This window comes from Zootoca vivipara, chromosome 7 (assembly GCF_963506605.1).
Source record: "Zootoca vivipara chromosome 7, rZooViv1.1, whole genome shotgun sequence".
NCBI lineage: Eukaryota > Metazoa > Chordata > Lepidosauria > Squamata > Lacertidae > Zootoca > Zootoca vivipara.
Genome location: NC_083282.1, coordinates 26,015,716 through 26,041,272, shown reverse-complemented (window position 1 = coordinate 26,041,272; position 25,557 = coordinate 26,015,716). Strand labels below are relative to the sequence as shown.

General features: G+C 41.6%; 1 protein-coding gene across 1 annotated transcript; it reads right to left on the bottom strand.

Moving 5' to 3' along the window:
* Nucleotides 1–1,474: 1,474 nt before the first annotated feature.
* Nucleotides 1,475–25,180, bottom strand: SELENOF (selenoprotein F). The gene is made up of 5 exons (XM_035123304.2): nucleotides 25,053–25,180; nucleotides 22,575–22,742; nucleotides 7,314–7,377; nucleotides 2,879–2,928; nucleotides 1,475–2,293 (listed from the first exon to the last, which is right to left on the bottom strand). Exons 1-5 carry the CDS (start codon nucleotides 25,119–25,121, stop codon nucleotides 2,162–2,164), a joined length of 483 nt encoding a protein of 160 aa, XP_034979195.1. The 5' UTR covers nucleotides 25,122–25,180; the 3' UTR covers nucleotides 1,475–2,161.
* Between the last annotated feature and the right edge of the window lie 377 nt (nucleotides 25,181–25,557).

The following is a 25,557-nucleotide window of genomic DNA, read 5'->3' as shown; positions in this document are numbered from 1 at the left end:
CACTCAGTGCAGACTCACTCCTGCCCTCTCCCTGCACCTATTTAGGCACACAGCAGTTCTGCACAGAGATCTAGCCACTCTTGGCTGCCAAATGTATGATGTATGTTTCTTGCATTCATACCTTTTACGTATTTTTTAAACAACAACACAGCCACCTTACGCTCTTAAAGAAAATGTACGAAAGAGCTGCTGGCATATTTTAGCCATTCGAGCAACTGAAAGCACTTCAAACCAATGTTTGAGAAGCAATTTTGCAATGGAGTCTCCTTTGGGTACTGTGGAGTCGGTGTTTGTTGCCTATTTTTTTCAGGAACAACCAGTGTTCCAAACTCCCATTGTTCTGGGCGCATTTTGTGACAGGGAATTTCATTAGCGTGAGCCGTTTCTTCTGAGCTCTGGGCGCAGTACTGCACCAAAGATTTCTGATTAAAACTGCAGAGTGGAAGGAAAGGAGGACCTTTCCCCACTTCCAGCTACTCTCTGAAGACTGGAGAAGAGACCCACTGAAGAATATTAGGGGGGTGGGCAGGGGAAAGACTAGACCAGCGTTTCTCAACCGCTGTTCCGCGGCACATTAGTGTGCCGCGAGACGCTGGCTGGTATGCCGCGACGTGCGGCGACGAGAAGGGCGATTTGCATTGTCACGTGCCTGGCGGCTGCCAATAAACAACACTAACCCGCCGGAAAGCAATATTTCTCCTCCTCTTTCCCAAATCTCAGTGCAAACGAGCCTGGCGGCCGCCAATACACGACACTAACCCGCCGGAAAGCAATATTTGGCAAGTGTTTCTAACAATCATAATTATAATATAGGGCGGCACAGAGTTAAATTTTAAAACTTTTTTAATGGTGGTGTGCCTCGTGATTTTTTTCACGGAACAAGTGTGCCGTGGCCCAAAAAAGGTTGAGAAACACTGGACTAGACTATGTGAAAAATGAACACAATATTTTAGCCACTGTTCATTCATTTTCAGCCTTCTATTTTTGTTATAAAAAAGCACGGCTGGACATTCCGTTGTTGTGTCCACAACCTCGGTTTAAGGTGCCATTTATCTTCTCGCTTTCATATCTCCATTTCTAACACTGGGTACAATATTTAAGAGACTTGAAACAGTAGAACTTAAAACACTTGCAGCCCAGCAACCCCGACTGCACAGAGCCAACAAGACGTTGAATCTGTACAATCACCGGCTAAAAACCGATTCTATACTTAAGCTATCATTCAGTTTTGACAGATCTCCCAGTTCTGCAAGATAAAACTGATTGGATAAACTGGCCTATAGCAAAACAGTTACCTTTAAGTGCATTCAGGCAAAATGTTTTGAAGAATGAGACATTTAATACAGATTTTGTGATACAGATTTTATTGCCCTCTCCAACCTTTTCCCCTCCAGGGAACTCATGTCTGTTGAATGAAGGTTAAACTGTGCCAAGAAAGTGCACCTGATCTCAGACCTACACATGCCTTTTGTTAAGAGGTTTTAGATGTAGTCATCATTAAAGTGCATTCCCCTAGCATTCTTCAGTCACTGCAGATCACAAGTTCCACTGTCAGAACAAGGCTACAAATGATTTTTTCTTCTTCTTCTTCCAGAGCAGGCATTCATTATGAGTATTGCAAATAACGGTTCTATAAAAAGGACAGCTGGGAAATACAAAATGCAAAGATGCTAACCGACGTCTCTTTGGGAGGCAGAGAACATATTATTTGGCTCCAACTTCCCATGGCTGTACAAAGAGTGGCAGCGTATTAAAAATAAAAAAAGCAGAGTAATCATCTCAATTATTGGGAGCTGACAAATAAGGCTTTGCCCGTAAAAATAAATGGCCCAATTATTACAAATTTCAGTATTTGCATTACATTTGTCTCAAAGCATTTCATTAATGATATCCATCCACTAAGATGAGCTGAAATGTACCAGGACAGGCCATTTGTTCAGCCTGCCAATTTGTCAAATGTGCTGTGCTTGAAGCTTTCAGCTCCTAATTAAAAGATGTTGAGCACCACACAGTATGGGATGGCTCTGAAATTAATGCAGAAGCTGGAATGATTTCCGGGGTTTATCACACTTTGTCTGAGAAGATTACCATGATGAAAAATGATGCAAGAAATAAAAACTTTAAAAAACCCAAAACATAATAATTAAGATTTTTTTTTGTTTTAGAGGCGCTCTAGCTTTTCATTTAAGAATTCTTCTACGCTGTCTGTATTCCATTTGAGAATACTAAGTTCTTCGGCAATGTTCCCACCGTCATCCAAGAGCTTCAGTACAGGGTCAGAACCACGTACGTACTGCACAGGAAAGAAATCAAATGTTACTGTCTGCCTGGATTCAACACATCTGGCAAGCTCAACCTTCACTTCCTTGCTTCCAAAAGTAACTTAGAATTATCGCTGTTGTTCAAGTATAAGTTCCAGGTTGAATTAACTGCTGTGGTCGGATATACACTCTGAATGTATAGCTATGTAGGGTGATTTTCTGAAACAATGACTACTATATGCAAGACTTTGATTCCAGACAGAATGAATTGCCACCAGCATAGCTATTATTTTAAAAGACAAAATGCACTCAGGACTGATGTACAAACTCAGTATTGTTGTGCTCCCCATACTAAGCTAAATCAGTTATTTACAGATCACAGAATTGTAGCACTGGAAGGGACTGCGAGGATCATCTAGTCCAACCCCGTGCAATGCAGGAATCTTTTCGTCCAACATGGGACTTGAACCCACAGCTTTGAGATTAATTATCTCCTGCTCTGCCAACTGAGCTGTCCCCTTCCACCCATCAGATGCACAATTCGCATCTTTATCCAATACTAAGGTAACGTTTGATACGTTTTAAATTAGTAGTAAAAAACAGAAACTAGTACTAACCTTGATCTGCAGTCCCCTGAACAGTTTGGGCTTGTCACTCCTGACGAAAGCTAGAATGTGGAGGCAAAGAGAAAGCATTATTCTAAACAAAATGAATATTTCTTCTCATGCCTCATAAACAAGATTCAAAGTCGAGATGAAACATAGAAATATGTATAATTGTAGTCTAAAATCTACCATATTGCAGAACAGAATTGTAGTGCCTGTTATGTCTTTTGCTCTTCTCTGATAGGAACAAGTCACGGCAATACAGAGGGCTGACTCAAGACATTTTGCTGCTTTAGTCAAAGGACACAATGGCACAACTTTGGCACAACTCCAAGCCCCTTCACAGCCATTGCCCAAGGCAGCTGCCTTCTTGTAGCCTATGGTAGGGCCAGACTTGCAATACATACCTGTGTCACATATAGATAGCATTTGCAGGAACAAGAACCAGACACTTGTTGAACAACCCTTCTCCCGGGTTTATTTTGTGGCACCCCAGATGGGCTGGTAGACGTTTAATATACACAGCTCACCGAAGCTAAACTGCAGCGAGTGGTCCAAGCTCTAATGATTACTTGTTCTATCACGTTGCAATTGTTGTCAAATGTGCACATTCTGCTTCCCATTCTGTGTCCCCTTGCCCCCACCAGAATTATTTCACTCACCTGAAGAAGGTACATGTCAGATGCAATTAGGCAGAAACAACCAGCATTTCAAATAAATAAAAAGCTACTGGATTACAATTACTGTGTTTCTCCGAAAATAAGACACCGTCTTATATTTATTTTTCCTAAAAAAAAAACACACTATGGCTTATTTTCAGGCGATGTCTTATTTTTTCCCTCCTCCTCCTGTCACAGCCGGCATTGCTGCTGCACCTATCACTATATCTTATTTTCGGGGTATGGCTTATATTCCTTGAATGCTTAAAAATCCTACTATGTCTTATTTTATAGCTACGTCTTATTTTCGGAGAAACAGGGTATATCTGAGATGTATATTTCAAAGACAAACCTTATTTTATATATAACTGTTTTTAATGTTGTGCTTTGAACTGTTGTGACCCACCCTGGGGTGAAAGATTGGAAACAGTAATACTACAATCTGGACTAATGGTTAGGCTTTCATTATTATTTTTTTAAAAAGGGAAAAACAGAGTCCCATATTCCTGTTTAATTTGCCCTCACCTGTCACTGCATGTGTGTACTGTTAGAAACGGAGATATGAAAGCTAGGAGCTAAATGCAGGGCTGTCTCAAGCCGGTCGGGCGCCCTGGCGTGGAGATCGCTCCGGCGCCCCCGTCCTGGTGGGCGGGCGCAGCGCCCTCCTGCCGGCCCAGCGCCCCCGAGACTACCCCTAGAGCTGGGCCTGGCTAAATGGCACCTTATGGGTGCAACAACGGAATGTCTAGGCGCACTATTTTTATAAGAAGAATACAAAGCTGAAAATGAATGAACCACAACTAAAATATGTTCATTTTTCACATGGTTTAGTCCTTCTCCTGCCCACCCCCCTAATATTCTTAAGAGGGTCTCTTCTTCAGTCTTCAGAGAGTAGCTGGAAGTGGGGAGGCAGGAAAAGGTCCTCCTTTCCTTCCACTCTGCAGTTTTAATCAGAAATCTTAGGTACAGTACTGCGCCCAGAGCTCAGAAACGGCTCATACTCATGAAATTCCCTGATGCAAAATGCACCCAAAACAATGGGCGTTTCGGACACTGCATATTTGCTCTTTCTTCCTATATTTATCTTGTATGGCAATAGATCCTATGCAGTAGCTACAAAGCTCTGCACTATGGCAGCTGCCGGATGAACACGTCCCTCAGTTGCTCGCCTGAGGACCACTGTTAAGTTGTCCAGGTGAGCTGCAAGTTGCTTGGTTGAATGACGGCCTAAAAGCATCGAGTGTTTCTAGCAGTTGTGCACACCTCTTTGTCGACACATTTCTATTTCAGTGATACAATGATGTTAGACAGAACAGATCACACTATGCGGAGAACAAAATGAAGCAGGAGGGTAGGGAGGGAAAAAAATCTAACACCAGCTTTGCTATGTTTGATGTCAACTTAAACTATCAGACATATTGTAGCACTGGCAGCTTTCTAAATCTAGTGAAAAATGAATTGAGACATCTTCTGGTTAAAAAAAACACCCTGCAGACAACCTGCTAGAGTTTCATTTTTCTGATGAGATATTCTCAACATGGGAAGCTTTCTGAGGATGAGTGAGCTTCAAAAGCTTAGACAAAAAACTGATGCAAGATGAAAACCTATCCACTGAAGTTCTATTTGTTAGCCCCGAGAGTGTGTGCATATGAAACTAGAGCAAGCAAACCACCTCAGAAAAGAATCAGCATTAAAATAAGAAATTCCATAAATAATAACATAATTATTATCCACCTTTCACCATCAGTTAAAACCAGTGCATTTTTCTGGGGGGATGCAGGTTTATGCATACCCCTAAACATTTTGTAAATCTGAGTGTGGCCTCATTGAGGGGCAGGAAAATGAGAGTACCCCTAAACATTTTTTTAAGGAAAAATAGCACTGGTTAAAACCAACTGCAATGTGCAAAGATGTGCAGCTATAACTCGACAAGCAGCATTTCCACTGTGTAATCTCAAAGTCCTGGCAACCTGGCTATGGGAGGATAGGGCAAACACAGCTGCCTGGTCCCCCTACAAGCTACAAACATGGCTTAAATTATAGAAACAGGAAGAGTTGAGATCCAATAAGATTTTGGTTCAGGTGTGCAGAATGCAGGAATGGTCTAAATCCCCATATAAAGAAAAAGTGGAGGTTCGTTCCACAAAAAAGTCAAAGAACCCTTAAGGGAGAAGACAGGTCTTATGAGCCACTTCATACAAAGAAAGGGCTAAACGAGGCTCCATTTAAGGAGCAAAGGGGCCTCACCTGTATTTCATGCAGACCTACTAGAGCCATCTGGGGAAGGGCCGTAGGTCAGCAGAACATGTTCTTTGCACACAGAAGGTCCCAGGTTCAGCCCATGTTATTTTGAGTTCAAAGGAGGAGGCATGCCCAAGACCATATAGTGGGGTGGGGAACCATCAGCAGGGTGGGCCCAGGGCTGACCCCAGACATTTTGGCACCTGTGAGCCACAAACCGGCACCAACGTACCCACCAGGAAAGAAGGTCTACATCAGAAACAAGGGTGGGAGGAGACAGACACCAGCACCTCCTCTTCACCAAGAGGCTGCTTTTAGAGCAGGCATTTTTTTTTGGGGGGGGGGGCTAATAAGGCAGTGCCACCACCACAGGTGTCTCTGCCCCCCCCCCCCCGCAGTTAGGCTCTTTTCAAGCCTAGCTGCTATGGGGCAAGGCTGACCTTCCTGGAGAGTGCAGCGAGGAACTCCTCCCTCTCTGGCTGCAACCTCCAGAAGCATCACCCTGCCTTCGATAATAAAGCTGTGGGGGAAGAGAGGAATCACAGTTATAACTGTAACTTTAAGTAGTTGCACAAAAGATTGCTTCCCCCCCCCCCCTCCTATTTTCCCTTGTGCATTATGCCTTTTAGAGCATGAGCTTGGTCATGATCTTACTACTGATTTTTTAAGCCACAAAGAGAAGAATAAAGATGCTTTAAATCAGTGTTTCCGAAACTTTTTGGACTACGAATCCCATCATCCCTAGCCAGCAGGACCAGTGGTCAGGGGTGATGGGAAATGTATTCCAAAAAAACCCATGGAAATCCAAGTTTGGGAAACACTGCTTTAAATAAATACTTGATAAATAAAAAAGGAAAGCCACTACCTGTCAATCACAGATGATGGGTCAGATGGCAGAATAGAACTTAAAGCTGCTCCAATTAAGATTCTCTTTTCAAGCATGGCTATGCACATGTGGGTATTTTAAAGCATTATGAATAATGCACACACAGAAAAAACTCATGACAAAGGGGGAAATCCGGTGGCCTTGGACTGCCACCCTCAATCCTTCCTCTGCTTCTGTTTCTATCCTCCAAGTATGATGAGCAAGATCTCACCCACTTTTTCCATCAGGAAAAAAAGACGTCTGCCAGTCAGAAGAGTCATAAAATGACTGGCTTTATTCAGTTCAAAAAGGTTAATGAAGTCCCAAATGTAGGACGTGAATCTGACATTTTGCATTCACATGACTTGTCTGTTAAAAATGTACTTGCTCAAAAACAAGGCTAATGAAAATGATAGAGAAAAGTTACCTTCAGAGAACTACTTTAAAAAATATTAGCAGCTCAATTTTCACTTCACCTAGAAAAAAAATCTGACATGTGTTTTCCACTGCCCTTTCCTGGAGTTCATATGTTTCACATAAAAGTAAGTTGCCATATCTATGTATATTCACAATAGGACAGTGTTTTGCTTCAGGATCCATGCAAAAAATTCAGGTGCAATGAGGTCTTCCTTTTGGTGATCCTTCTTAAATAACTAAAAGGACAAATTACAAATTCACTTACCCTGGACTTGAGGGAACCTCCCCAATTTTCATCCACACACTTCAAGAATTGCCCCTGCATAGAGCTGCAAAAGAACAGAAAAAATATATTTAGGGAAGAAAATATTAAATCAATTGAACAAATTAAACACAACTGATGTAGATATAAGAGGGTTATAATGTGTGACTTGAGAAACCCCTTTATTCCTATTAGGTTGCAAAATTATCGCTACTATTCAAAACTCAAAGTCTAATGAAAGAATGATGACCTGTCCAATCTATTCTGGATACAGCATCTATCGGCTTCAGTGAAATTAGGAAGAGAAGTAAGGAAATTTAGAAGAATTGCCAATCTTCCAACCTGAGAAGGTGGCTTCCGTGGTATCACTGTTCAGAATAGTAATTCACTAAATATGAATTCATCTAGGACTCAGCGTTGATAGCCTAAAAACGTTCCAAGAGCAAATGCATTGCTAAGTCAGTTATTGTTCGAAGGGCAGGACCACAATACCACCAGAATACCACTTATGTGTTAACTTTCCATTTCACAGACCACGGATACATTCTGCAGGCCAAGCAAAGTCACCTATAAGATTGGATGAACCAAAAGATGTGCAACTTCATGGAGCAAGATGAGTTACATCTTCACAAATGTGAGGGTGCACATCCAGTGAAAGTCAGTTGCACTGACATACTATTGAAACCAATATCCCCCTCTCCCGCAACTGACAGAGCAATCCAAACCAGCAACAGGCAGGGTTGGCGTTGCTCACAGCAGAAGGTGTGGGCAGGCAAAAGTCTGCTGTGAGCTATAAGGCTTAGCAATAAGGCTTGCTGTAATCCAGTGAATCCCAGTGTGGCTCAGCCGCTCACCATAACAGGGCTTCCCTGTGTTGTGATTCCTACGTTGTAAGGGGTTGGAATAGAGGACCCTTGGGGTCCCTGTTTCTACAATTCTCTACAATCCTACAGTTCCACGAAGCGCAGAAATTCTTTCGCTCATCCACACTTTTGAGAGGTGGAGTGGGGACCTCCGGGCAAGCAGAGCGACTTAACTTATTCTAGATTGGGGTTGATATTCAATAGCAACAATGGTCATTGCCATTAACCAAAGTTTGCCCCACACAATACTTTTTCATAATTATTAAGACAGAATTCCCATGCCATCTACTCCTTTTGAGCATGATCATTCCGATAGTTAAGAGTTTGTCCGCAAAAGCAAGCAATCTCAGTAAGTCTGTTCATTTACGTATTTGATGCATTGAAGCTCTGCCAACTTTGTTAAAACCAAGTTTCAAGTCAGATTTGAATTTTGACCTTCATTTTGACATTGAAAATTGTGTGGATTGTGACTAATGACTGGGGTGAAGAAGCACTTGTTGTGTGACCTGCATTAGTCAATTCTTCTTTCCAGAAGAGGAATGAAAAAGGGTGGAATAAAGAAAAGAAAAACTGACATTCACAAGACTGTTCACTGTGAATAAGTAAACTCTGTGAACCATCAGAAAGCATGGACTTCCACTTCAAGAGAAAATAATTATGTTCCTTCAGTTATACAAATATATCTGAGAAATTTTCATAAAACTATCTCCAGATTTTATTTGAAGCTGTTTCACTGCAAGAGTCTAGTTAGAATTAATTTAGTAAACGGAATTTAATCTTCCTGTGCATGTGATTAAGCAATGTCATACTTAAGGTTTCTATGTTTATTTCAGCTTGTCGCATACTCTGACATTTCTAAGTACTCCTTAGTGTACAAGCAACAATTAACCTTTCTTTGGGTATATTTCACCATCTGGATTTACAAGCAAACTGTCAAGTTTGACCCAGAGTGAGTCTAAATGCTTTCTATGCCCTTTGTATTTGTATCGTCTACAAATATTAGGGCTGAGAATTTTCTAGCTGGCTTTTCTCAGGATGACTGGCAACAATTTTGCTACTGAAAATTCTTCTCTGCTAATTATCATGTCAAACATTCTCCAAGTAATATCTGTATGCTGGACTATTAACAAAACATTTGACAGCTATTTTATAAAAACCAAGACTTCAACTGCAATAGTATTTCACACTGACATATGACAGCTTGAGGTTTTTATCGACACTTGCAAAGAGTCAAGGCCAAGTGATAATTCTAAACCACTAGAATCCACGTAATTAGCAAAAATTTCAAATTTCTTATTCAAATTCCAAATAGCAAAGCAGAAAATAGTAGCAGAGGAATAAGTAGCATGTAAGCCAAGTAACAGGTAGCACTGGAAAGCAACATTTATCACTCAGAAACTGAAAGTACACACATTTATCCGAAGTAATCCACAAAACAAATGTACAAGTAAATATATGCACACATTTGAGTATTTACACATCTATTAAAGAACTTCGGCCTTTCATATGTTGCTGGACTCGAACTTTCATTGGTTTCGATTAGCATGGAAATCTACCGACTAAAACTCTGGTAAATATCTGGCTAGTATGTAAAATAAAAGACAAGCCATTACCAAAGGAGCCACTATTTTGGTTTCTGGCAAAGAGCAGGCAAACAGAGACAAATGGGAGGAGTTGCATAATTTTTGACATATTATTTTTTCTATGTTTTTAGGTGTTCTTCATTTTATCCATAAGCCGGATCAAGGTGGGGTATAAATAAATATATAACAACAACAACGATGATGATGAGACCAAAGCTGGGGCACCTATTTCAGCTCAAAGGCTGCATTTCCTTCTGCGCAACTTTCAGGGGGGCCAGATATCAGTGGTGGATGGACCCAAAGGCAAAGTTGGGTTGAACAACCAATACAAATATGATCTAAGCAGAGTGTTTTCTACATACACTCACACAGCCCTCCAAACCCTACATCCAGAGAAGGAAGATGCATCATCAGTATTCAAGGACACATTCCAGACAGGCAAAAACTCATCGGGTCTCTGGGGGGTCCGAGGTTCCTCAACCCTGTTTAAAATTTCTCTGGGAGAAACCATTCTAAAAAATGGTTTTCTAAAAAACAACAATTCTAAAAAAAAACAATTCTAAAAAAAAACAATTCTAAAAAACAACCACCACCCAAAACATTATTCAGAACAGAAGGATAGCCTAGCACTGATAAGCAACATAAGTGATTGAATATCCACAATCTAATTGCTCCTGTTGGAACTTCCTCACAAAAGCATCCAAGAGACAACACCAGCTCAAGAAGGAATCCAGAGCTTCCAAGGTAACTATCTACAGATCTCTAGGAAGCCCCATTTCGAGTGGAGAACAATTGTCCTATGCTCTGCAATGGCGGGGGAGGGAATCAATGGCGAGTAGTATAAGCTGAAATCCCCATTTGTAATCAATAAAAATGAATAAATCTGGAAAAGTGCGGAGAAGAGGAAAATACCGTAATCTGAAATGAAGTGCCTTTTTCCATTTCTGTCCGATAATTCTTTGTATCGGCCAAAGACAAGGACAGCCTACCGCCCATATAAAAGCTGCATACACAGACTCATTCCAAGCTATATGAATGCTCAAAATCTATGTTTTACTCCCAGCTGCAATGGTCACACTAGGCAAATACTGAAGAAAATTTCAAAGTTTCATTTGTAATAATGATATGACAACTAGGGAAAACTGGGGGGGGGGGGAAGGATCATTATCGATTGATACTGTCATGAGCAAGATGATAATCTGGCCCAATGAACAATTACCACTACTTTGATAGAGCCTCTGGCAGTAGCCCAGAGACATAAAGGCTGCGTGGAACTAAAAATAAAAGTCAAAATCCTTAAAGCTGACAGCTGCATTTTAATTAGTGTAACAGAATGAAACAGACTTTAAAATGAAGTGAAATCAGGTCACTCAAAGTAAAATCAGCCCAAAGCACTAAATGCATTCTATTATCAATTCCTCTGAACTGCATGGCAACCCAGATAAAGTTATTCTCAAAGATCCGCGCTGTTCAAATATTTCTACCCCTTTTATCTCTTTGCTACACAAAATAGGTTTTTGAAAGTGAATAGTTACTGGAAAAATGGATTTATCAAGTTATTGTAAAAAGGCTTTTCATATACTGGCATATTAGCCTTGGTAGGATGGGGAGCAATATTTCTGTTTACATGCATTGCTTAAATCCCGCATTTTCCACACCCCAACCAACCCCACCATATGCTTTTCTGGCACTCTGGGGTCTGCTGCTATGCTCCCAGTCCAGGGTGCCCCCCACCCCAAAGTTGCCAACTTCCCACCATTAGGAGAAACACCCACAGATCCCGCCCTGGTGTTCTCAATAGTGCTATTTTGAGTGGGCGAACAGAAGGGTCTTCCTAGCACTGCTTTTGAAAGTGGCCCCAGTGTGTTCTTTTCCTCTGCAGGCTATTTAATAGATAAAAGGGCAGTTTCACTGCATTATGGAAAAAGCACAATGCAACCGTCCATTCTGGCTCCCTCTGCCCTTTTCTGATAAGTGTGTGCATATAGGAGGACCTGAAAGCACTGAATGGGGTTCAAGCAAATGGGCAACCCCCCCCCCACATTTTTTTTAAAAAGTCGCAAGGATGTGAACATGTCTGACAGGGGAACAAGTCTGAAAGCTTAGTTAACTGCCCGAGACAGGCAGCATTATGTATAATGTTTAAAGGAGTATACATATGCATATAAGAGAACACACTCAGAGTCAGAACTTTACTTTCCATTTCCCTGCTGCTCTTTCCACTACCTGAGAGAAAGGCTGCCATTCAGCTTGAAAAGCCAGCTGTCTTTGGTTGCAGAACTCTTAGAGCAAAAGCTGTAAGAGGAATCTGTGTAGGGAAGAGGAAGAAGCATGTCCTCCTCGTTCTCTTGGGATTTGGCCACTTTATGTCTATACTGAGTTGGGTTCCCATATTTCAAAAAGTAGAAATCTGGACACAAAAGTTTTGGCAAAATTTGAGCTATTTTTAAGGGAAATCGCCAAAAATGACACTGCCGACATGGGTTGCCATACGTCTGGATTTTCCTGGACATTTAAGCGATTTCCACCCAGACATAGCTGTATTCTGGCTATGTCTGGGAAATTCCGAACGTATGGCAACCCTAATACTGAACATTTTACATCTTCATTGTTTGCTATATTTCCAGTGAAATGAAGGCAAGAAACTGAAGGCTGCCTAAAATATATATATAAGAAAGTGTAGAGGGATTCCTTTTTAGTGGCGTTCTGGTTTCCTTGAGCTTTTCTGCAATTATCTGGAGAGCCTTGGTTCACAGAGCTGAACAACCGACCAAATGTCACAGTTCCAAGCGCAGCAAGCAAGTTACCTTCAGGCATACCCTGCAGCACAAATCTCACTGGAAAGCAAGCTCAAGGAGGACATCACACTAATCTGATTGCTGAGTAAAGCATAAAAGGAAAAATATTTTAAAACCAACATGTTAAAGAATTGTCACATCAACATCAGAACTATCTTCCTAAATCGTGAATGATTAAGATTGGGGAGGGGAGAGAGGGAAAAATATATCGTTTTCTTCATATGCATGTAAATTATATGGATACTCAAAATACGTTGCTGAAAAGCAGGTGCAGACAAAACAAAAAAGCGCCACAACTATGCAACATTCATTGAGTGCACCGAGAAGCATAGAATTGAAAGGGGTGAAAGAGGCAAGATGCTTTTCTCCCTATATATTCCATATGCAAGTGGCTAAGGACATCCTTAAACCAAGCTTCCTGATGGATATACTGCTACAATGTAGACAACTGTATCTGAATACACTAGGTAACTAAAATACAAAGTAACTTAAAATCCAGATGCTGCAGACACAGGACATAGGTTGTATTCTATATCTATTCTATATACCGGTAGCTGTGATCAAACCGTCCTCCCCACCTCTGCTTTCTCTCTGTGCATGAGCAAAAAGTGCTTATGTGTGCACACAAGATACCAGCAGCGATTATATTTCATTATGGCGGCAGGCTGTTGTACCTCATGGGGTGCCACCCCATAATGCTGTCCAATCTTTGGGGAGGAAGACTTCTACTGAAGAGGTAGCTGAAAGCTCCATGTGCAGGATCAGACCACAACCACTGGGATTCTGACCGATGACTGTAACATTCCTGTTGGCCTAAGAGCCAGTAGTATCTGAAGCCATAGGAATAGAAAAATTGCTACCCTAGTCTCCTTTGAAAAGAAGGAAATTCAATAACTAAATAAATAATACCGATGTTAGGGGTTCAGTCCACCAGGCCTGACCATCTTCTGTTAGCATTGTTTCATATTTTTCTGGCTCTACTGTAGTACAGGCAACCCCCTAAATACACTTATCAAAAGTTAAAACAATGACGAGCATCATCCTCCCAATAAATGTCAATATCTTGTACCTTATAAAATTATGTTTCCTTCTATAAAAAGGAATACTAGTATTGTAGCCCCCCTCCCCGAATTTATGTTCTGTTTTCCAAAATTAGACTTCTCTTTAAGATTACTTGTTTTGCCATGGGTTATTCAGAGCATTCGCGCCTGCCAAAAAATTCCTTATTGCTTGGTGTGATGCTACTTATGAGATAGTTCTTAAGGAGATGAACACTGTGCCAAAAAGGAAGGAGGCGCATGTCTCTTCTATTAAGTTTCTGTGGCGTACACAGCCCTGCTCAGGCATGCTTCTTATGTGTAAGACCTACATATTTGTGGGGACAAGCTCATGCTAAGTTTTGCCACCACTCCACGAGCACTGCTATCCCCTTTACGGGTTTAAGGATCACCATTCAATTCAGAAGCCAGATAAATTGCTCATTGGTACACCACCACTTGGATATAAATTTGCAACAGAAAAATGACAGCCACTGTGAGCTAGTTCATCAAGTGTTAAGTCATACTCAAGACTGGGCCCTTATGAAAAGCATGTTGGATCACCTAGATCAACTCCAGGTTGCTCCAAGGCCCAGCTCACATATGCATTAAAACCATCTGATTGCTCTCAGTACGTAATTCAGATATCAAGACATTACAATAAACAATGATTTATCATGATGGGACCAAGACTAGCCTCTCTCTGCTGTTCCATGTTCCTGCCTTGACCAGCAGTGCAACTGTGACAAAGAGTCAAGACAAGAAGTATTCCCTTCTGATTCCCAATTAGCCAGGTACATAACCATGTTTATTTGGTTATCTCCTGCTTGGACTACTGCAATGCGCTTCAAGTGGGGCTACCTTTGAAGGTGACTAAGAAACTACAATTAATCCAGAATGCGGCAGCTAAGCTAAACTGGGAGCGGCCGCCAAGACCACATAACACTGGTCTTGAAAGACCTACATTGGCTCCCAGTACGTTTCTGAGCACAATTCAAAGTTGGTGCTGACCTTTAAAGCCCTAAATGGCCTCAGCCCAGCATATCTGAAGGAGTATCTCCACCCCCATTGTTCAGCCCGGACACTGAGATCCAGCACCGAGGGCCTTTTGGCGGTTCCACATTATAAGACGTAAAGCTACAGGGAACTAGGAAGAGGGCCTTTTCGGTAGTGGCGCCCACCCTGTGGAATGCCCTCCCTTCAGTTGTCAAGGAGATGAGTAATTATATAACATTTAGGAGACATCTGAAGGCAGCCCTGTATAGGGAAGCTTTTTAAGGTTTAATGTTTTATTATGTTTTTATATGTGCTGGAAGCCGCCCAGGGTGGCTGGGGCAACTCAGTCAGATTGGCGGGGTACAAATAATGATGATGATGATAATACCCTATACTGTAAGAAGGTAAAGGTAAAGGACCCCTGAGAGTTAAGTCCAGTCGCAGATGACTCTGTGGTTGCGGCGCTCATCTCGCTTTACAGGCTGAGGGAGCCGGCATGACTAAGTCGCTTCTGGCGGAATGGAACACCGAACCCAGAGTAGCGCACAGAAAGGCCGTTTACCTTCCCGCTGGAGCAGTACCTATTTATGTACTTGCACTTTTGGAGTGCTTTTGAACTGCTAGGTTGGCAGGAGCTGGGACCGAGCAACGGATTTGAACCACCAACCTTCTGATCGGCAAGCCCAAGAGTCTCAGTGGTTGAGACCAGTGCCACCCGCATCCAAGGTCCACTACACTATACACTATACTGTAGTGTACCATAACTATGGTTTGTTGAAACAGGTCTGTTTTATAAACCATGGTTTGAACTTGGCATATTTCAACCAAACCAGCTGTGCTGGGGGAGATTTGGGGAGGGGAGGAAAGCATTGGAGTCAGAATGGGAACCACGCACCACAAAAGTGATTTGTTGTGATGTCCAAATGCAGCCAATGACCATTAGCTGAGCTACAACTCTTCCTCATATAAATCTGCTAGGGCTGTCAATCCCAAAAACTCAAGCAAGCCCCTTAAGTTCTTGTTTGCCATCCATGAATGTGGAGATGACAGGAGCCACCTGCACAAAGACACCACTTAGTTTTAAGAAAAAACTCTATTTGTAAAAGCTGACTTGGAACATCTTTAGATTGCTGCTCTTTCGGTGGAAATCTTCCCGTTTTTACAAAAAAACAAAGCGATAATTTAGTAAATAAGAGATGTTACTGACAATGGTATGTAATAGCTTTGCTAAAATTGTTTCAGTGGGTTCTACAGATTTAGGAGCACTATGCATTTTTATATGCAACTTTAGTACAATTCATAACCAAAACATAAGAGCGCCCGGCTTCTCCTAACAATCATATTTACCTGCAATTAAGGACACAAGCTTCTTTGATTCAATCAGATGATATAGGGTAACAGACACTCCTAAGTGCAGCTATTTTCAGCAACTGCAAAATGTTGACAATTTCTTCTACTACTACAATTTCATGCACAGTTACCTTCACCTCCATTTCATCTTTCAGCCTTTCAGAAACCAGCATCATTCTGCACTGGTGAAAGCGAAGCTTACAATGTGCAGCTGTCTAAAGTAATGCTGCTAAAGCAAGTTTCTGAATTAGTCTGAAATTGGATACAGGATTTCCGGACGCTGAAAGTCGTCAGTGCATTGTTTGGAGCAAATTTGCCAGTGTTAGGACAATACTTTGTAACTGTTTATTGCTACTGCAATATTTTCTTCTTTGCAAGGAGCAAAGGGCATTTCAGTACAGTGGTACCTCGGGTTACAAGCGCTTCAGGTTACAAACTCTGCTAACCCAGAAATAGTACCTCAGGTTAAGAACCTTGCTTCGCGATGAGAACAGAAATTGTGCTCTGGCAGCAGGTCCCATTAGCTAAAGTGGTGCTTCAGGTTAAGAATGGACCTCCAGAACAAATTAAGTTCTTAACCAGAGGTACCACTGTATAAGAGGATAAAACCTTGCCTTCACTAAAATCAATGGAAAATTGCTATTACTTACCAGAGTCAACACCTCAATCCAGCTGCAGCCCTATGTGGCATTAAGTGCAATTAGTTGTACAAGAATATGGAGACACTCAAGTATGTATGTGATTTATGCCCACAGTTCTTGTGATTTATGCCCACAGTTCTTCACAAAGCAGTGTGAGGAAGCCTGCTCAGATCACTGAAATGGGGCATATTTGGTCCAAATACAAAAACAGAGTGGAAATGAAGTACAGGGCAGATAGGCCTTGAACCTGCAATCATCCAATTAATTCATAGTAGCAAGTATGGATTTAACTGCACCTTGCTTTTTGTTTGGAAGGCTTATATTTTCTTGATAGCCTTACAAATGTAATCAAATACATTCGTACCTTGGTTTCCGATCAGCCTAGTGCTCGAACATTTTGGCTCCCGAATGCTGCAAACCCGGAAGCGACTGTTCTGGTTTGTGAAATATTTTTGGAAGCCGAACGTCTGACGGGGCTTCTGATTGGCTGCAGGAGCTTCCTGCAGCCAATCAGACACCACGCTTTGGTTTCTGAACATTTTGGAAGTCGAACGGACTTCTGGAACAGATTCCGTTCGACTTCCAAGCTACGACTGTAATAGTTTACTTTAAATCTACTTTTTGATGAACTCTTATCTCCGTGAATTGCTTTTATTGGTCTTTAATTGTTTCCATATGGTGCACTCTGGGACTGCTTAGTGATGAAGGGTGGTCAAACAAGTATTTGAAATAAACACTTTTTCATTTAAAAACCTTAGGACCGTATTCAATTAAATCCTTGTGCAAATGCAACTTCTGTTAACACAGCAAGGCTTCGCTCCCTCTCCTCCCCCATCATGTGTACCCTCCCCCTGAATTCTCAGATCTGATCCAGGGCTCGGGTAACCCCCAGAACAAATTTGAGAGGGTGAAGGAGGGTGCAGAAGTCCTAGTGGGCAAGTGGAAATCTTTCTTCTAGAATAAGGATTTACTTAGTGCTACGCTGAACACAACCCATTATTTCTTTCCATGGAAGAATAATTTCTTCAAATATTAATATTGTCAATTATTTCTCAAAAGGAGGATTTCTGGAGGATTTCATTTATGAAAAAGTTTTACAGCCGAAAGCCTCCATGAGCTTTGTGCTGCTGTGCTAAGTCAAGCCAAGGTTTATCACATCATGTGTTGTCCAAACTGGGACTAATGGTTAACTCTTGACTTACCACAAGTTGTAGTCAAAGAAGAGCACTTAACCAAAAGCCTGGTTCAGATGACATGCTAAGCTAAACTATGGCTTAGTGTGGCAGCAAAAAGGCCACGAGAGGGCCAAAATACTATGAACTCCATGTTCTCAGTAAGCCAAGGCCATGTGAACCAGGCCTAGGTGAACATCCCCTCTAACAATTTAAGCCTTAGCATAAGAGGGAAGCCAAGCACACTCACCAGGAAGAAAGTTCTACTCAACTCAGCAGAAATTACTTTCAAATAAACATATTTAGGGCAGCTAAGATTTACCCAATAGTTTTACCATTATTATTTATAAATTTCTAACATTTTTTTAAAAAAGAGATAGAGGTTATATGGCAATGATCCACAGAACTAATTCAGTCTGGCAGGCTTTTCTATGTGTCCTCACAGCATCCTCCCCAGCCACACCTTTTTGAACTCCCCTATGACCAGACCCCAAGATCCACTGTGCACCAAAGCAAATCAGTAGCCTCGACTGGTAGCCGGTAGCCTCTACGGCTGCTCTCACTGTAGTCCCTGAAGAACTTGTCTTCTGTATCCCTAAAAAGCACTTCCTGGTTCTCTGAGAGTGATCATAAATGACCAGAACAGCTCGGCTCCTTTTGCCATATTTTGCTTCTGTAACCTGAACTCATCCTTCTTTTGGTGGTGACTGGAGCTGCAGTTAATCTTCAGGCAGCAGAAGTAGGAGAAGGATGATTCTCATGATGAGACCAATAAAGCATTTTTCTTCTCCAATTCCTCTTTCTCTCCATCTCCAAGTCACAGAATCATAGAACTGTAAGGGACCACAAGGGTCATGCCAATCCCCAGTCGGGCACATTAGGGTGCTCTGCTTGAGTATTTGATAAATTACAGCAAGCCCATGTAAGAAGCCACTTCAGCAACCGAAGCAGTCATGAAACAATGGACTCTTGTAAGAAATATCCTCTCTTACTCAATTTGTAAGAGGGTTAATTATGCTTGTTACTCTCTTGATGCTCGCTCTGACCAGCCTGACCTCATATCATCAACTTTATTGAATTAGCACTTAGCAAGGCCTCTTTCAAGTCAAACGTGATTTGTTTTAAAACATTCTTAAAACAATACAGCTCACAGAGCAGAATGGAGGACCAACCCAGAAGGATGGGAGTCAGGGAGTGTGAAAGGTCAGCAGAAATGCACTTGCATGCTCTAAGTCATCCGTTTTGATTAACCTTAAAGTCTTGACTGTTCACCATTTGTAAAGCATGCTGTTCTCTGGAACAAAGTCTCACTGTTGTCGTTACTGCAACCACAACATGCTTGTTCTTTCAAAATTTCCTAAAGCGCTCCTGGAAATAGTCAGAGCAAAACTATCTGGTGGCAATTTCCAGTCCCAAAATTGCCCCCAATGTGCAACATAGGAGCACTTATGCAGATATCTGGTTGGTCAGAGGGGTGTGTGCATGCATAGCAGTCTCTGTATCCACTGATTTTGTTCAAGAATAAAGATGAGAAATGCAGGTGGGAGGAGCCAGCGGGGAGAAAAACATCCCATTGTGAGCCATCAGTTCAGACCTTTGGCATGAAAGATTGGTGGCCCTCAGGGGTTGGTAGGGAGAGAGAAAAAAGAAAATGACCAAAAGAAACAGAAGTAAAAACAGAAGAGAAAAACAACTACCAGACTTTTAGAAGACATTTGAAGGCAGCCCCGTTTAGGGAGGCTTTTTAATGTTTAATAGATTATTGTATTTTAATATTCTGTTGTAAGCTGCCCAGAGTGGCTGGGGAAACCCTGCCAGATGGGCAGGGTATAAATTAATTATTATTATTATATAAGTAAACCACAAGAGGAATAGGAAGCTCGGAAGCTCTGTGCACTGGATTCCGCAGAGTCCTCAACAGAGGAGAGGGGGATGCTTGCCATGCCAAGTATAGCAGATGAATTGGTATGCCCCTGGTAAAAAGGGATGAATAAGTATGGATAACTGTTTACTCAAACTTAATTCTTCTTTCTAATTAAAAGAACTCATTCTGAAACTGAACGAGTTGAAGGTGCACCCAACAATTCTAGCTAAGATCCCCACATCTGAATTAAATGAAGGCACTTGGATATAAAGCAACAATGGATTATCTGCAAAGGCCAATGTTTCCTTCTGTTGCTCACAGGACATGTGTTTGATAAAAACTGTCAGGATTCAATTCTTGAAAATAATGAAGATGGCAGATAAGTCTAGTCTCATGCCTCTTTTCAAGATAAAATATTCAGAGAAGCTTCCATTTGTAAGTAATGCAGCTCTGAAGTCTCTATAAATAAGTTCTTCATGACAAATGTTGCTCCCTGGAGCAGAGGATTTCTGAAACACTGAGCATACAATTGAAGGGCACTTGATTGAAGACCTTCCCTGAATCAACAGGAATACCCACAGCATACTCTCAGTATAATGGATATGGAGAACTCATCTACTAAAATTAGCAGGTTATTCTTGTACAAAGCGATGTTGTTGATTCTCAGTGGGAATAAATTGGGACACACACACCCTAGCTAAGTGATTGCTGCTTAAATGACGATGTATACAAGTAGAAGAGGAGAGAGCACGCGTGAAAATCCACAGGAAATGAAATTACTGTGGCAATTTAAAATGGAAAAATTCTTCAGATTAGCTCATTTCCCCCTTAACTTGCATGCTGTCATCTTTTCTATGTTAGCAGAAGAGCAGCTGTACTTGGCCATCACTGATAGCAGGGTGGAGAATTGGAGTCAGAGGACATGCATCTTGCAAGTCCATTTCACATGCTACTTCTGGTTTGTGAAGGGGCAGCCCCAGTTTGCTGTTGAAGTGATCCTGGGGTTGGTGACAGAAGTTGGCATCAGAGGACATGTGTTCTCTGGGCCCAAACCCTCCTTTGCCTCTCCCGATTTGCTTCCTGTTCACTTTATGCAAAATGAATTCTAGCATATGAATATTTTAATTTAATAGTATTGGTGTTTTAACATCAAGGATTTAAAAGGGTTTTTTAAAACATACCCAATGAGCACCTTGATTCAATTTGATTCAATTACTTTTCTGAGCAGCTACGTCTATAGAAGTGAGAATGAATGAATATCCTATATACTTTCTAGCACAGGAAGCTATTTCAGATTCCATATTTGAAATCATTATTTACAATTACCTATAGCATCCCGAATCCTTTTGGGAAAAATATCTCCCCAGATTGTTTGAGCTGCAAGACTAGAATCCTCTTCCCTTTCTTAATGTGCAGGTCTTTCTTCTTAGATTATATGCCGTGTGCAATTTGAATATTTGTGCAGTACCAATTTTAGGCAAATAATACATATATATTCCCGAGATTTCTGTAATTCCATGATAGCATCCTGTAGATTCTGCAAGCAGTAGAATTTTCATAAAACATATGTAGATTTCCCAAAATTCCTTCAAAAGCACAAAATGCCATGTACTGTAACAAAAAAATCCAGTCAGTTGGTGTTCTAGAACCAGTGGCTTCATTAAGTCTTAACAGCCTGATGGTTTCAACCTCTAGTCCTTGCTCATATAACAGCATGGCTTTTTTTTTTAATGCTTATCCAAGGTATTTCTGATGCTCTCAAAGTTGGATTGCTTTTTGTAAAACTGTTCTCCAAACATTTGGAAATTTCAAAATAAGAATAGATTTCCCAAAATATAAATCAGACCCATTGGAATCATTAACTTTGTGGAGGTTTATTTTGCAGATATTAAACCGAGCAACACAATCCTTTCAGACACTACATCTATTGAAAGGATTGTGTACATCTATCCTTTCAGACACTACATCTATTGAAAGCCTTCCTGTACATATTGCTTGATGTATGTACAGGAAGGCTGCTTCTGTGCAAAGATTCCATTACTCAATTTGGAACCCCATGTGCAGATTGATTGTAATCCGTATTTGGATGCAGGGCTACTGATGGAGTCTTCTTTAACTATACCATGAGAATAGAAATGTCAATTTCCTCCACATTGCAAAGTGGATGATAGTTATTATATCATGGTGTCTGTGTATTGCTGAATGTTATTATGTATCTACATTGGAACTAATAAGTATAGCATTATGAGTTGAAAATGGAGCCTCACTTGGCCCCACATAGAGTTTTGGGTGGTGGTTTTTTCCAACAAAACGGTACAAAGACAAGAACTCTTCACTTTTTGTGCAAGGCATAAAACTGCCAGTATCCCAATGCCTTTATATAAATCTATGGTGTGACCAGACTTGGATTCACTGTGTCCGGTTCTGATCACGACAGCTCAGAAAGAATATTGTAGAGACAACAAACTACACACATACACACCACACAAGGGGTGGGAAGGAAAATGATCAGGGAGCTGGAGCTTTTCCAAGTTCCCCCACCCATCTTGGCAGTAAGGCAGTATATAAATTGACAAATACGTAATTATAATACTAAAACAAGCCCTTTTACCAAACCCCTTTCCTTTACCAAAAGTCAGTAATATAACATTAACCTTTCTGCATCTGTGAAACTGCCCACCCTTCCCTTCACTAATTGTGCATTTCCCTTCTGTTCAAGCCTGTAATATACCTCAATTTTTCAAGATGCAGAAAGCAGACAGAAGATAAGAGAGGGTTGTGACATTCATGAATTAAGGAACTCAATCACAGATAACATTAACAAAGAACCATGTCAAAAACCTGTATTAAAATGGCTGCTAAAAAATACAGTAAAACAATTAGCTTTAGGTCTGGAATTCATTCATGTTAACACACTTTCAATAATAGTCTAGGTCTTCAAATCTAATTATTCAACCTACCTTTCTGGTTTCAGACTGGGCTTCTTCTTGGCAACACTTTCTGCAGAATGGATCTAGCTGACTTAAGCCAAACTGGCTAAGAAGGTCACAAGAACTGCACAGCAAGTTACTGGAGAAGCCCAGCTCTCTGCAGGCCTCTGATGATAATTCTGCTCCATATACTGATGCCTAAAAGCAATTAAGATTTGTACAATTCACTTTTAAATCAGAATCTACAACCATACCATTCCAAAGTATAACCAACCATCACTTCCTAACACAGCTTTTTCTTTAAGGAGTTGAGCTCACTTCATCACTGAAAAATCTATGCAATGGCACTTAGCTGAAGATATATACAAAGTAATATCACAATCTGTAAAACAAAACAGCACAAAGTGCATACCTAAATGCTAGCCATAAACACAAATAGAAATATAATGTATTAAAGCGACAATGCTAAATACAAGTTAAATTTAGCCCCACTGGACACAATGTGAATTACTTCCAAGAAAAAGTGCATTAAAGGTGCTGTAAATTATTAAAAGAGGGGAATGAGTGCATGGTGTTACAAGTTGAAGACAATCAAGAAAACGGGCTTTTGACAATCCCCTTATTATGGATTAACATAATATTAAACAGTAAACACTTATTACAAATTTGTGGTAACTCAACATAGAGCTAGAGGAGAGCAAAAGAGGAGAGCAAAAGAAAGACAGGTAATTTAACAGCTACTCCAAGTTGCTAAACTAAATTGATACTTTGTTCTTATTTTTTTTCTCCTTTCAAAAACAGGCACTAATGCCTTACAATCTTCACAAGTGTCATTGTATCATGACAGCTGATGACAAGAGCGGAGCGGGGAGAGAGAAAGGTCTATTTTAAAAACACAAAATGTCCAAATATTTCAACTTTGCTCAATGTCATATTCAGAATTGGCATGCACTCGATTTTTAACCGATAAACTTACTTTAAAAAACAAAACAAAACACCCTCCACTGCAAAGCAGGCTATGCTGAGTGAGCTTTATGGCTAAGAAGGGCTTCGAACCCAAGTCTCTTAGAACGTAACACGCAGTGTTCGAAACTCCCATTGTTGTAGGTGCATTTTGCTACCAGAAATTTCATTAGTACGAGCCGTTTCTGAGCTCCAGGAGCAGTACCGCGTCTAAGATTTCAGATTAAAACTGCAGAGTGGAAGAAAAGGAGGACTTTTTTTCTGCTTCCCTGCTTCCAGCTGCTTTCGGAAGACTGGAGAAGAGCCCCCTTAAGAATATTAGGGGGGTGGACAGGGGAAGGACTAGAGCACATGGAAAATGAACATAGTACCGTGTTTCTCATATTATAAGACATGTCTTATATTTATTTTTTCCTCAAAAAAACACACTATGGCTTATTTTCAAGGGATGTCTTATTTTTTTCCCTCCTCCTCCTGCCATGGCCGGCATTGCTGCTGCGCCTATCACTATGTCTTATTTTCGGGGTATGGCTTATATTCCTTGAATGCTTAAAAATCCTGCTATGGCTTATTTTATGGGTATGTCTTAAAATATGAGAAACAGGGTATTTTAGCTGCAGTTCATTCATTTCCAGCTTTGTATTCTAGTTATAAAAAAGGACACCCAGACATTCCGTTGTTGCGCCCACAACCTCGGTTTAAGTTGCCATTAAGCTCATTGCTTTCATATCTGTTTGTAACACTGGTAACACGTAGACTTGAATCTCAGCCATTAAGTGTTACATTAGTAACACCTCCTGGCTTGAGCAGTTTCCTTCCGCAAGGCGTGTTTCTAGGTTCACACAGATTCACACACTCGCATATCAAACACGGCATAGGCTTTCTAATGCACGATCTGCAGCGAGGTTAACATTTCAAGGGGGAGAGAAAAGGACGGCCAGTTAAATCAGGGAGATATCTATATATACATGGGCGTAGGTTTTTAGGGGGGGGAGGGAGGCTGAATAAATTGTTGCGTTTTTGGGGGGAGATCGCCCAAATCGCCTGTTGGATTCTACTTTATTGGGGGGGGGGCAGAACCACAGTTAAATAATTTTTGAGGGTCTCCCACCACCCCCCCCGGCTGCACCCATGCCTATATGTACACACAAAATTGTTTTCTTTAACGCTCCCGCACAGTGAAAGGTGAAAAAACTAAGGGGAACAAATCCGCAGTTTGAACCTGCGGCTGTTTATTCAGAAACAGATGTCCCAAGCATGGGCGTAGCCAAGGGGTGGGGTGGGGGCAAGGAGGGGCAGCTGCCCTCATAATCAATAAAAATCATTAAAAAATACATAGCTAATTATGAGGTTCTCCCCCCCAACAAAAGGCCTGCCCCCCCCAACAAAAATCCCGGCTACGGCCATGGTCCCAGGTGCCACGACAAGCAGGCAGGCCTGGTCTGGTTTTGGGTCGAAGTGACTCCGTGTATCCTCACGGTTCGGTCCACTCCATCACTCGGAGCTCCGTCGCTCCCGACCCCCCAGTTTTAAGACTCCCCTTACCGCCTGCCACGCCGCCAGCAGCCACACCCAGCAGCGACCGAAACCCATTTTTCCTTTCCCCACCGCCATGTTGGCGCCCCAACCGACGACGGCACCAACGGAAATGCCTTGATAGCCCCCCCCCCCACCGACAAGGCGTCTAAAGCCCCGCCTGATCGGAAGGAAACAGCAAAGTCCCGCTCAGACGCTCCCATAATTATCAAGATGACTTCTAAGAAGAGTAAGAAGGGGAAAAGTTGCGTTGTCTTTGTGGTGGTGGTGGTGCGCTTCAAAACCTTTTATTTTCTGGGGGGCTTCTCGTCAGGCAGCTCCAAAAACACCCGAGCGGGGGCCTCTTGCGCTACCGAACACGGGAAAATAAGCAAAGGAGCTCGGCCAATGAGACCGCGACGAACGGCTCTTTCGCACCATCCAATCCCTTCGGAGCGGGGTTGGGAGGTGGGGTGGAAGCGTCCGGGCTTTCGGGACGAAAAGCCGCCCAATCGGAGCTCCAAACGTCCCTGTG